We start from the raw sequence: 13,528 nt of genomic DNA on the forward strand, positions 1-13,528 counted from the left end.
CTAAATGAGACTGATGCTTTTTGTCTCCTATGTCCTTGATCTTGAAACGCATGATAAACATTGGGCAGTAGCATTTGGGCTTTTTACTAGATTTTTAAGTCCTCTAACTTTTAACACCATTCAAATGGTCTGCATAAATCAGATGGGCAGAGACTGCGACAAACATTTATTTCCTCCCAACGCCTCTGCAATAGTTCAGACAATTTGCTTGTTGAACTCATCCGTACTGACAGCCCGCCTCCGTCGCCCTGCCTCGTCTGGGATATCAGTGAAACCTTACCCGTCTGCGGCCTGTCAGCCTCTGTTCTTTAGGAGGAACAGGTGGTAAAGGGAGAAAACTGTCAACGGGCCACGCATAAAGGAATCTATTGGAGAGTTGGCCGAAGTGTTTTAATCGGCCGGGAAACTCGAAAGTCAGGAAGCCTCTGTTTTATTTCAAGGCCCCTCGCTGTTCGTTTGCCAAAAGCCTCGCGAACACGGCGTCCGCGGGGACGGAGCTGGCATCTTCTGGGCTTTTCCAGCGCCCCGCGCCGCCACCCGCGCCCACCTCCCTCCGCCCTCCCGCCCGCCGGCCGGCCTCTGTCTGCGCGCCGCCGTCTGATTGGTGCGCGGCGCAGCCTTGCCTTTTAGGGGCTGTTGTCGGGCGTTCAAAGTCAGTGGCTGCTTTTATCGACCAATCACGTATTTGCCTGGCAGAGGCCCACCGCTCCCGGGCCAATGGCGGGGAAGCCCACGCCGCCGGCGCCGCGCCGGGCAGGCGCAGAGCTTAAGTTGCGGCGGGAGGCGCAGGGGCTCAGACCGCGCTGGGCGGCCGCCAGCTCGCACCTGGCACCTGCTGCCTGCTCGGCCGGGCTAGCGCCGCGTCCCCTCCCGGGGGTGTGTGTTGGGGGGAGCCCTCTTTCCGACTGTCAAAATGGTTATCAAAGTGTTTGTTGCCACATCTTCTGGGTCCATAGCGGTAGGTGTCTGATGGAACTCGTGGGGCTTTCTTCCTTATCGTATTTTCCGAGGAGCTCAGACTGGGGAGTAGAAGCAGCGGGTCCGGCCCAGCGTTGGCCTTAAGTTTCTTTTTGGAGGAGTGTGTGAGTAAGCTGTGGCCCTGCAGTAAGCCTGCGTGCCTTTGCTTTCTGCGTTCGTTTTAACCGTGTTGGAGGAATGTGTAAAATGAGTGATCCAGGCGAGCTGGGTGTGAAAGGGGATTCCAGGAAGGGGGCGTGTTTGATGCTAGAATTTTTAACATGTGATTTGTGTCGTGTTGTGTCGCATAGATTATAGAATCAGGGGCTATTTATTTATTTATTTATTGGTGGAGTATTTCTGCCAATCATTCTGTAAGACTTAAGACTAAAGTTGCAGACAAATGATATTTGGTGGGTGTGCTGAACCCCATTCCTAAAATGACTCCTGGGTGTAATTACAGTTGACCCTTGAACAATGCAGGGGTTAGGGGCACGGACACCCGCGCAGTGGAAAATCCTTGTATAACTTTTGACTCCCCAAAACTTTACTAATGGCCTCCTGTGGACCACAAGGCTTACTGATAACATAAACAGTCGGTTAACACATAGTTTTGTATGTTATATGTAATATATACTGTATCCTTACAATAAGGAAGCTAACGAAAAGAAAAAGTTATTAAGAAAATCATAAGGAAGAGAAAATATATTTATAGGGCTTTCTGTATTTATAAGAAAAAGAATCCACCTATAGGTGGACTGGTGCGGTTTAAACTTGTGTTGTTCAAGGGTCATCTGTACCTGTGCGTGCGATGTGACCAAACCGAAAGTGTATAGTTAGCATGTGTAATAGTATTATTTGAGGAAAATGATGTCACAGTGACAAGAGCAAATATCTCTAAGGCGACAGTTTTAAATGCTCTAGGAATTCAAACAGACCAAAAATAGGTACGAAGGGCTGACCCCCCTAACACTGTCTGATTTCCCTGGGACCAGGCTTAGAGTCACCCCTCCAGTTCCAGCCTTCATTCTGTGCAGGAGAGACCTGCCTGAAGTTACAGGGGTAACACGGGGAGCCATTTGTCCTTGGCAGTGATTTACGCTTTGCTTTTAGGCTTGAACCTGAGGTGTCTATCAGTCTTGAGAGTGAAAGTTCCATGAGCATTTGAGCATTTAGGGGGCTACGGGGAGGAAGCTGAGGGTTAGACACCAGCAAGGGGGCAGTTTCCTTTTATATCTAGTTCCTGGGCCATCTTGCTGCTTGGATTTCACTCAGCCAGGATGATACCCTAGGCCAGCCACTGGCCGGGAACAGCCCCAATGCTGGCTCTTCAACGCCCCCACCCACAGCCCTGAAAGTTCGCGCAGTTTCTAGAGGGCGAGAAGAAAACAAGAGCGATGAGCCTGTGTGTCCCTCTGGGCACAGCGCATCAGCAACTGCTTAGTATCTCTGCAAAACATCTTTTAACAGAAACAGAGGAGGGAACATTCCAGTTGTAAAACTGCAAAGTCTTTTGTGGCCGTTGACGACCTCAGAAACTTTGAGTTGGTCCACAAGGAGCACAGTTTTGGATTACTAGACAAAACGTGATTTTTAATGAAGGAAACAGCTTTAGTGGGCTCTCAATATGCTGTTGACGCTCATTGCGGGCAACTTTTACCCCTGCCCTGCCAGTCTCCTCATGTTCTGTGCCCTGTGCATCCTTCCAGAGACAGCGAACAAACTCGTGGACGTCTTAGGGTTATTTGATGTCTTACAGTCTTGAAGTTTGGGCACATGACTGAGTTAGCCTCTGAGGATCTGGAGGGGCACCGTTCATTCCAGGGTCTCGGAAAAGCCACGTTAATGCTGGTTCCCTAAGCAAATGTTTTGTTGCCGCTTGGAAGTGTTTGACCTTGGGAAAGTTATCTCACCTTGCTAAGCCTCAATTTCCTTATCTGTAAAATGAGGATAAGAATAGTAATCATCTCATTGGCGTCCTCTTGAGGATTTAGGAAAGAAGGCATGGAGTGCCCTGCGTGGTGTCAAATGCTCAGTCAGTGCTTAATACATACTACAATTATTAGTTAACTTTATCATTATTATATATGGCTACTTAATATAATTATAACTATTATATCATATATATTACATATTATAATCGTTGGCTAATGTTAGTCAATATTAATCAATATTGTAGTTGCTGTAATTATTAGTTAATATTAGTACATGTGAGTCTGTGATGATGATGTTTCAGAAGAATTGTCCCAAGACACTTAAGTGGAAAGATTTTTGTCTGATCCTGAAGGATGAGAACGGATTATTCCCATGGTATCAGTGCTACTGATTTTTCCTGGGGGGGCGGATTTTATCCAGAAGCTTCTTGGCAGGGGAACCCCAGAGCGACGGCCAGCACCGATGCTGTGTATGTGGTGGTCGTTCTGCGAAACCTTTACTACTTATTTCTACACTCTTTACTTTTAAAAATGGGTTCTTGCCTGCAACTTTGTTGATGAGGGCATGTGATTTCTGTTGGATGAACATAATTAATGAAAAAGGAAAAAACAGGGGCACCTGGGTGGCTCAGTTGGTTAAGCATCTGACTTCGGCTCAGGGCATGATCTTGAGGTTCGTGAGTTTGAGCCCCACGTCCGGCTCTGCACTGACAGCTCAGAGCCTGGAGCCTGCTTCGGATTCTTTGTCTCCCTTTCTGTCTCTCAAAAATAAATAAACATTAAAAAATTTTTTTTTTAGAAAAAGTAACAGGGCGCCTGGATGGCTCAGTCGGTTAAGCGTCAGACTTCGGCTCAGGTCATGATCTCATGGTTTGTGAGTTCAGGCCCCACATCGGGCTCTGTGCTGACAGCTCAGAGCCTGGAGCCTGCTTGGGATTCTGTGTCTCCCTCTCTGTCTGCCCCTTCCCTGTTCACTCTCTATGTGTCTCTCAAAAATAAATTTTAAAAATGTTAGGGGCGCCTGGGTGGCTCAGTCGGTTGGGCGACCCGCTTCGGCTCAGGTCATGATCTCGCGGTCCGTGAGTTCGAGCCCCGCATCGGGCTCTGTGCTGACAGCTCAGAGCCTGGAGCCTGCTTCACATTCTGTGTCTCCCTCTCTCTCTGACCTTCCCCCATTCATGCTCTGTCTCTCTCTGTCTCCAAAATGAATAAACATTAAAAAAATTAAAAAAAAAATAATGTTACAAAAAATTAAAAAAAAAGAAAAAGTAAAAAACAAATTGCAATCTCTTTATGAGGGCTTATGCATATGCAGCTGTGTGTCACATCTCTGAACAGTTGATCACAAAACACTGTCACATATTTTTCTGCTTTACAGAGGAATGTGGGTGAAGAGACCCTGGTAGCAGGAGCAGATCTGTGTCTTCCTGAAGGCCATTGCCACAGTGGGCTGAGGGGACAAGGGGAGAGAAGACGGTTCTCACTGTTTGCAAGCTGCACAGCCCCTGGAAACTTGATCTTTAAAAAATTTTTTTTTGTTAATTTTTTTTAATGTATATTTATATTTGAGAGAGAGAGAGAGACAGGGCATGAGCAGGTGAGGGGCAGAGAGATGGACACAGAATCTGAAGCAGGCTCCAAACTGGGAGCTGACAGCACAGAGCCTGACCTAGGGCTCGAACTCATGAACCATGATATCATGACCTGAGCCAAAGTCGGACGCTCAACCGACTGAGCCACCCAGGTGGCCCGTTTTTAATTTTTAAAAATGTTCTTATTTATTTTTGAGAGAGAGAGAGAGAGAGCACATGCAGGGGACGGGCAGAGAGAGACGGAGACACAGAATCTGAAGCAGGCTCCAGGGTGAGCTGTCAGCACAGAGCCTGAAGTGGGGCTCGAACTCGTGAACTGTGAGATCATGACCTGAGACAAAGTAGGATGCTCAACCGACTGAGCCACCCAGGTGGCCCTGGAACCTTGATCTTTAAGGACAGACTGTAATGGTGGCTCCTGGCTTTCTCGATCCTTTCTCCAGTCTTGACTGAGTGTAAATATGATGGGGAAAAATCTTGGCTCTTGGATGAGATGGATCTGGGTGTAAATCTTGGAAAACTCCTTAATTCACCGGTAATTCAGCTTTGTAATTTTAAAATGGTGATGGGGGGGGGGGGGGCGGTGCCTGGGTGGCTTAGTCAGTTAAGCATCTTACTCTAGGTTTCGGCTCAGGTTATGATCTCACGGTTTGTGAGTTTGAGCCCCATATCTGGCTCTGTGCTGACAGTGTAGAGCCTGCTTGGAATTCTCTCTCTCTTTCTCTCTCTCTCTCTTTCTCTCTCTGCCCCTCCCCTGCTTGCTCTTTCTGTCTCTCAATAAATAAATAAACTTTAAAAAATTAAAAAAAAAAGGTGATCAGAGTACTTAGCCTGGCCTGGTCATCGGGATGAGTCAGTGAGGTAACAACGTGCCGGGTGCCTAACCACGCAGGCTCTCACCTTGTGCAAAATGCTCGTCCACACACCGGGTTCCCTGGTTCTCACCAGAGCCTGGGGTGGGGCTGGGGTGGCGCTTAAACATCTTGCAGCCTTAGAGTGGATCCCCTCAGGAGGCTGACAGCAGCCTCTGAGCCAGGAGGGAAATGAAGGTCGCCTCCCCCAAATGCAGTGTGCTTTTCACTAAGTGCAATGGCCTCAGTTGGAAAAGCTCCTAACTGTACAAGACAATAAAAGGGAGGTGCCAAGCAAGTGGCTCAGTGATCCCTCTGACACATTACAGTAACCAACAGTGGTTGGTGACTTCAGGAAAACAACACTTTCTCTCTCTCTCTTTCTCTCTCTCCCTCTCTCTCTCTCCCCCCCTCTCTTTTTTTAAGATTTAAAAAAAAAGTTTATTTTTGAGACAGAGAGAGAGAGACAGAGTGTGAGCAGGGGAGGAGCAGAGAGAGAGGGAGACACAGAATCCAAGGCAGGTTCCAGACTCTGAGCTGTCAGCACAGAGCCCGATGCGGGGCTTGAACTCACAAACTGTGAGATCATGACCTGAGCCGAAGTCGGATGCTTAACCCACTGAGCCCCCCTAGGTGCCCCGAAAACAACACTTTCTTATGAGTGAATGTAACAGGATGGGAAAGCAGAGATCTCTGAGCCTCGGCTGAAGTCCCAAAGGCTCCAAATGACCCAGACCCCCGGGACCCCCAGGTCCTCCAGAGGGGCTACTAGAAAGAGGCTGCAGCCTGCGGGGCCGGCGCTGGCCAGGGTGCCATGGAGGGAAGAGAAGGGGCAGGAGGTGGGGAGGGGAGGGTGTCTGTGGTGGGAACCACTGGGTGCCGTGCCCGCACCTTCCCCCGGGAACCATAAAGGGAGGTGCCTCCTGGGAGCTGATGGCTCTCGGGGGTCAGCTCGGGAGGCCGTGTAAAGAAGAGTGAGCACTTTTTGCCTTTGAGGGTCCGGTGGGGCTCCTTGAATAGATATCCACCAGGAGGGAGGACTGTGGGGGAGAGGGCCCCCACTCAGGGTGCAGATTTTTTTTCCTCTCTGTTTTGGGGGGGCGAGGGGCTGGGAGATAGCACTTAAGACAGTATCATGCACCCAACAGTCCGTTAAGTTCCTGTACATGCGGTTGTTTGGCAAGAAATAACGGGTCTTCCCCTCCCTGGTTCTCTCACCCTCTTTGACCTTCTCACAGAAGAAACACAAGTCAGGACTTGGGCAAGGGTCCCCAAGGCACCCTTGGGGAAGGGGCTTTTCATCTATTCAGAAATCAGGGAGTAAGATGAAATCCCTCTTGTATTTCACCTCAAGTCCTGACGCATGATTAATAGAGATGGAAATAATGTTGGCGAGGTGGCCGTGGACCTCGGCCAGGCTGGTCCGGGCTCCCGGGAGGGTATCTGAGAAGGAAGGAAGACGGGGCTTTGGACAGAATGAAGGATGTTGCCTTCTGACTATTTAATTACAAGCAAACCTGCCTAAAATGAAGACGTCTCCTTTCTTCAAGCCGCAGAGTTATCTCTGGAAATAGCTTAAGGAATAAGCAATTTATAGAGTGGCACGGATAATTATGGACAGGTTGGAAAGTATGTATAGGAAACATGATTAATTAACATAGTAATTTAGTCCAACAACCTGTCATCAGGTCTGATGGGATTTTTGTCATATTCAGAGATTCAGCTGTGAGGCTGTGGCGTTGGGAGCACAGTTTCTGTGCGGAGGAACAGAAGGTCCAAGGGCCCAGCCTTGGGGGAGGACACGTGGGTGTAGAAATCCGAGCCTTTCCTTTGCTTCCGATAGATGTGACACTCAGGAATGTACCAGCATGTGTGTGCCGGGAGCCTGAGGGAAATTCCATCACCCCACACCTTTCTGTATGACTTTTATTTTTTATTTTGGTCCATGCTTGCCCCAAAGTGAGTCTTTCTGATTAAGTGTTGTATTGTAGCTAACAGCAGCCTTCAATTTAGTGATCTCATGCTTTTAGACCCATTATCTTTGTTATGTTGGTAGAACAAATGTTAATGAAAAAGTAAATGTGTGATGACCACTTATATATATGGGTATACACATAACATATATACAATCTTATGTATAATTTATATTTACTTGTAAGGAATTTACAAATTATATTCATTTATGTTATATTTTTAATTAATATGCAATCAGATCACCACCAAAATGATATGATACAGAATTTCATTTGGGTGGTGATTTGCTTCCCGGGCTTAAGCATCCGTACGTGCCTTCTTTTTCCTTATATTAAGAAAGAAACACTCTACACACAAGTCATTGAAGGATTCATTTATTTTGGGAAAAATGAACAAAATAATTTTTGGGAGGGCGCCTGGGTGGGTCAGTTGGTTAAGCCTCTGACTCTTGATCTCAGCTCAGGTCTTGATCTCAAGGTCATGAATTCAAGTCCCTTGTTGGGCTTCATACTGGGCATGGAGCCTACTTAATAATAATAATAATAATAATAATAATAATAATTTTTTGTATACATATCTCTGGAAGGAATTAGGTTTGACCCAAAGAGGGATGGGCATGGGCCTTTTATATCATTTTTTGGGGATTCTCAAATTCTAGTATCTTTACTGATAAATGAGTTACACAAGAATAACAAGGGGGAGCCTATAAAATATGTACGTATATACATATAAAATATGTGTATATATTTTAGAGAGAGAGCATGAGCAAGGGAGAGGGGCAGAAGGACAGAGAGAGAGAGAATCTTTTTTTTTATGTTTATTTCTTTTTGAGAGTGAGACACACAGAGCGCAAGCAGGGGAGGGCCAGAGAGAGACGGAGACAGAATCTGAAACAGGCTCCAGGCTCTGAGCTGTCAGCACAGAGCCCGACACGGGGCTTGAACTCATGAACCACAAGATCATGACCTGAACTGAAGTTAGATGCTTAACCGACTGAGCCACCCAGGTGCCCCGGGAAGGAGACAGAATCTTAAGCAGACTCCATGCTCAGTGCTGAGCCCGACGAAGGACTCGCTCCCGTGACCCTGGGATCATGACCTGAGCCAAAATCAAGAGTCCGATGCTCAACCAGCTGAGCCACCGAGGCATCTCTTTTTTTTTTTTTTTTTAATTTTTTTTTCAACATTTATTTATTTTTTGGGACAGAGAGAGACAGAGCATGAACGGGGGAGGGGCAGAGAGAGGGAGACACAGAATCGGAAACAGGCTCCAGGCTCTGAGCCATCAGCCCAGAGCCCGACGCGGGGCTCGAACTCACGGACCGCGAGATCGTGACCTGGCCAAAGTCGGATGCTCAACCGACTGCGCCACCCAGGCGCCCCTTTCATGACTTGTTTTGATATGAGACAACATTCTATGCAGAGAACTTAAAAAATTGAGATATTAGGGGCACCTGGGTGGCTCATTTGGTTAAGTGTCTGACTCTTGATTTGAGCTCAGGGTTGTGAGTTCAAGCCCCACCTGGGGCTCCATGCCCAGGGTGGAGCCTACTAACAAAATAATAAGATACTAGGTATTTTCGTGTCAAAGAAAACATTTAAAATTTTACTCATATTTTTAAGAAATGACTTATTTTGTTTTATTTTGCTGATCATCGACAGCGTGTTCGCTGTCTAGGATGTACAAATGGGTTGTTATTTGCATTTTTTTTTTCCACCCAGATAAGCAGCGTACGGATCTGTTCACGCGAAGAACTCGGTGCGATGTCTTGTGCCGAGGAGAGTGGATAAATCAGTGTTGATTGATGGTTCGGTTGACCACTCTGGACCTCTTTCTCAGAGGCTCTTAAGGGGAGGCCACGGGGTCTGTGCAGGAAAGGGGCGTCGTGCATTTGGGGAATGAATGCTTTGAAGAGAGAGAGTGGCTGTAGTTGTCTCTGGGGATGGAGGTCTGAGTTGTGGAGAGGCCCAGCGTCCTGAGAAATGGCGGCTGGGAGACGAGAGCTCTGGGTAGGAGAAGGGCGCCAAGAGCTGTATCTCAGGCGAGGCTGGCGCCCTCTCCCCATGTGAGCGGAGAGGAGAAAGCCGAGAGAGACCAGGGTTCTTTGCCTGTGTTGCACTTTGCGAGCTGGGAGACACAGCCACTGGCTTTTTCTGTCTTTTCCTCTGTTCTTTCCCCTTTCAGTCCTCTCCACGTGGGCTTTCCAATCTCCTGTCCTGTTTCGAAAGCCACTTTTGTTCAATGTGACTCACGTGCCCGTTTTCATAACTGTGAGGGAAGTGCTTTTTAGTTGGGTGTGCTTGGTATTTACGTTTCATAGAGAATTCTCTTTTGTCTCTTCCTTCTCTTCTCCCCTCCCCCCCCGTTTTCTTCATAACCAGTTCTTATTTATTTTTTTTTGGCGTGAAAGCTTAGCAGAGAATTAAAAGTACGTCAAAGACCTCAAATAAAACCTAGGATGAGGGCATCTCTATTCTTATTAGGTTGATTATACCATGATTGAAACATTGGTGAGATTACAATTTTAGAACTTAAATAATCACTCTGTTGATCCTTTATAATGAAGAGGTGTGATTTCATTGTCTACCTTGTTTCAATAATAGCGAGATTATTTGTGTTGCATGGTATAGTTGGAGAAAGGATTTCTGTAAATCTAAGCAAGACATTACAAAATAAAGCCAGTCGAGTCGTAATCTTTCTCTACTCTTGACTCAGATTAGGAAGAAGCAGCAAGAAGTAGTGGGCTTTTTGGAAGCTAATAAGATCGACTTTAAGGAATTGGACATTGCTGGAGACGAAGACAACAGGAAGTGGATGAGGGAGAATGTTCCTGGAGAGAAGAAACCTCAAAACGGGATCCCTTTGCCTCCCCAGATCTTCAACGAAGAGCAGTATTGTGGGGTGAGTGTTTGATTTCTTGGGAAGTTCTCTTGCGTGAGTGTTTACCAGAAATGGTTTAAAGCAGATGAATTTGGAGGCAGAATTTGAACTTGTTGACAGTTTCAGGACACGATCTATTTCTCCCAGTACCCGGACGGTGGATCCATTGTGAGTAGTCAGTGCATGAGATTTACAAAAGGAGAGAAACAATAAAATGATGATTTGGAAGTTCCTGGGATTATTTTGGGTTCCTTATTTTGCTGTGAAGAATTAGCTCACTTGTTCAAATAAAGTGTGCATTTTGTTGGAAAGGGATTCTTTTTTTTAACATATTTTTTATTAAAACATTTTCTGTATTTTAGAGAGAGAGAGCATGTGTGTGCATGAGCAGGGGAGGGAAGGAGGGGCAGAGAGGGAGAGAGAGAATCCCAAGCAGGCTCCACGCTCAGTGTAGGGTGTGACTGGGGGCTCGATCTCACAACACTGGGATCATAACCTGAGCTGAAATCAAGAGTCAGACACTAAACCGACTGAGCCACCTAGGTGCCCCTGTTGGAAAGGAATTCTGACCAGTCTTGCAAGGTACCCATCCATGAACCCAGGCAGACACAGGTAGGCTTTCACTTTACAAAAAACATTTTTTTTAATGTTTATTTTTGAGAGAGAGAGAGAAAGAGAGACAGAGTGCGAACAGAAGAAGGGCAGAGAGAAAGGGAGACACAGAATCCAAAGCAGACTCCAGGCTCCAAGCTGTCAGCACAGAGCCCATGTGGGGCTGGAACCCATGAACCGCGAGATCATGACCTGAGCCGAAGTGGGATGCTTAACTGACTGAGCCACCCAGGCGCCCCGGCTTTCTTTCACTTTTATAAAAATGATTTGCAGGGTCACCTGGGTGGCTCAGTCGGTTAAGCATCCAACTCTTGATTTGGGCTCATCCTGATCTCATGGTGGTTAGATTGAGCCCCGTGTCAGGCTCAGCACTGAGTGTGGAGCCTTCTTGGGATTCTCTCTCTCCTTCTCCCTCTGCCCTTTCCCCGCTTGCGTTCTCTAAAAAAAAAAAAATGATTTTCAGAAGTTGGGTCTTCATACAGATACCTTAAATTTGTTTAAATGTATCTAGATTGTTTAAAAACTGTCCTGAACACTTTAATTACAACAGCAATTTTATTTTATACATTTAATAGTTCACTTCCCCAGAAAATCACTTTTTCCTCAGAGTTTACAGTTCTGCTTTGTAAATCAAATTGTTGAAAAGAAACATTTAAAAACTCAAAGGGCTTTAGAACACGAGCACTGGAAGCTGGCTAGGGGTCATCTGAGCCTTCTAGGTCATTTTTCAGATGCCTCCATCAGGGCTCCGGAGGGTGGAGGGAGCTGGTCAGTGTTGTGTTGTTCCTGAAGGCTGGAGCCACCTGTAGGAATCTTGACTCACCTCTTTCCTTGCACGCAAAATGGCTGGTTCTTTAGATTAGCTCCTCTTGATTCTGTGTCTCATCTAAAGCTGGCATGGTCCAATTAAAGCCTGAAGGCCAAGGCCTGTGGCTGCCTGTTTTAGTAAATACAGTGTTATTGGAACACGTCCACACTAGTTCAATGACCCATCACCTGTGGCTGATTTTGCATAATGGGAGAGCTGAGTAGTTGCCACAGAGACCATATGACTCACAAAGCCAGAAGTATTTAGTATCTGCCCATTTACAGAAAAGCTTTGGGGGCCTGCCTCCGACGTGAAGCACCGACTTGTTTGGTTATTGGAGGTTTGTACTCGTTTCATAAGGTTGATGTAACAAAACACCACAAACATGGTGGCTGTTGTGAGCTGTCTGTGCCCTCCCCAAATTCATAGGTTGAAGCTCTAACCTCCATGGTGAGGGTATTTGGAGATGAGGCCTTTGGGAAGTATCAGCTGAGATGAGGTCATGCAGGGAGGGGGTGCTTTGTGACGTGATTAATGTCCTCGGAGGAAGAGGAAGAGAGAGAGAAAGAGAGAGAGAGAGATCCCTCTCTCTCCCCCATGTGAGCACATGGCCAGAGGCAGCTGTCTGCAAGCCAGAACCCAGCCATCCTGGCACTCTGGTCTCGGGAGTCCAGCCCCCAGAGCTGTGAGATGACACATTTCTGTCATTTAAGCCCCTCAGTCTGTGGCATTTTGTTATGCAATCCAAGCTGACTAATTCAGTGCTTTAAAATAACAGAAATGTACTCTCGCACAGTTCTGGAGGTCAGAGGTCTGAAGGCAAGGCGTCAGTAGCATTGGTTTCTTCTGGAGGCTACGAGGGAGGATCTGTTCCATGCCTTTCTCCTAGCTTCTGGTGCTTGCCAGCAACCCTTGGTGTTCCCCAGCTCGAAGATATCTCTTTCCGATCTCTGTCTCCATCTCTCCTTGTGTTCTCCTGGTCTCTGTCTTCACTTGGCTTCTTTAAGGACAACAGTCATTGGAATAGGGCTCACCCCACCCCAGTATAGCCTCTTGTAACTAATCACATCTGTAAATATCCTATTTCCGAATAAGGTCACTTTCTCAGGTTCTGGGTGGACGGGGATTTGTGGGGAACAGCACAGGGCTGTATGGATTTACATGGCTGTGTTAGCATTGTTCAGAGGCTTAGCTCAGTCCTGTGGGTGGGGGGGTGTTTTCAAACAGTCTGAACGTGGCAAACTCTTGTTTAAGAGAACGTATAGTCCAGCCCAAGCCTCCTGTGGGTTTAAGCTGGGGCTTCCCAGGATGTAGAATGGAATTCCTATGTGAGGAAGGGTCCTCCCCTCCACCTCTCACTCTTGCCTTCCCCTGCCCTCCCCACATCCTGACATCCCTGCATTCTGACCCATATTTCTAAGGCTTGGGGCTCTTTGTTTTTTTAAAAAAATGTTTATTTATTTATTTTGAGAAAGAGAGAGAGTGTGTGTGTGTGAGCAAGCAGAGGGGAGGAGCAGAGAGAGAGAGGGAAAGAGACAATCCCAAGCAGGCTCCATGCCGCCAGCACAGAGCCCGGCTTGGGGTTCGAACTCACAAAGCATGAGATCATGACCTGAGCTGAAACCAAGAGTCGGACGCTTAGCCAACTGAGCCACCCAGGTGTCCCATAAGACTTGGGGCTCTTATTGGATGAGGAAAGGAATAGTGGTGGTGGGCAATTTTAATTTTATTTTTTATAACTTTTTTTAATAATTGAAAAATCAATACATGTGCACACTGAAAACTTTAAATGGTTCAGGGGCGCCTGGGTGGCTCAGTGGGTTAAGCGTCCGACTTCGGCTCAGGTCATGATCTCGCGGTCCGTGGGTTCGAGCCCCGCGTCGGGCTCTGTGCTGACAGCTCAGAGCCTGGAGCCTGTTT

At 47.0% G+C, this 13,528-nt stretch overlaps 1 protein-coding gene across 2 annotated transcripts in view; it reads left to right on the top strand.

Moving 5' to 3' along the window:
• Window positions 1-790: 790 nt before the first annotated feature.
• Window positions 791-13,528, top strand: part of SH3BGR (SH3 domain binding glutamate rich protein) — a 60,098-nt gene continuing 47,360 nt past the window's right edge. For both annotated transcript variants that reach the window (XM_047099850.1, XM_047099851.1), the window contains exons 1-2: window positions 791-958; window positions 10,024-10,209. In XM_047099850.1, the coding sequence (XP_046955806.1) occupies window positions 914-958; window positions 10,024-10,209 (231 nt within the window). In that variant the 5' untranslated portion in view covers window positions 791-913. The remainder of the gene's footprint in view (window positions 959-10,023; window positions 10,210-13,528) is intronic.

This window comes from Lynx rufus, unplaced genomic scaffold (assembly GCF_022079265.1).
Source record: "Lynx rufus isolate CCGP_SWC_20201006 ecotype Redwood Valley unplaced genomic scaffold, mLynRuf1.p SCAF_5, whole genome shotgun sequence".
Taxonomy (NCBI): Eukaryota; Metazoa; Chordata; class Mammalia; order Carnivora; family Felidae; genus Lynx; species Lynx rufus.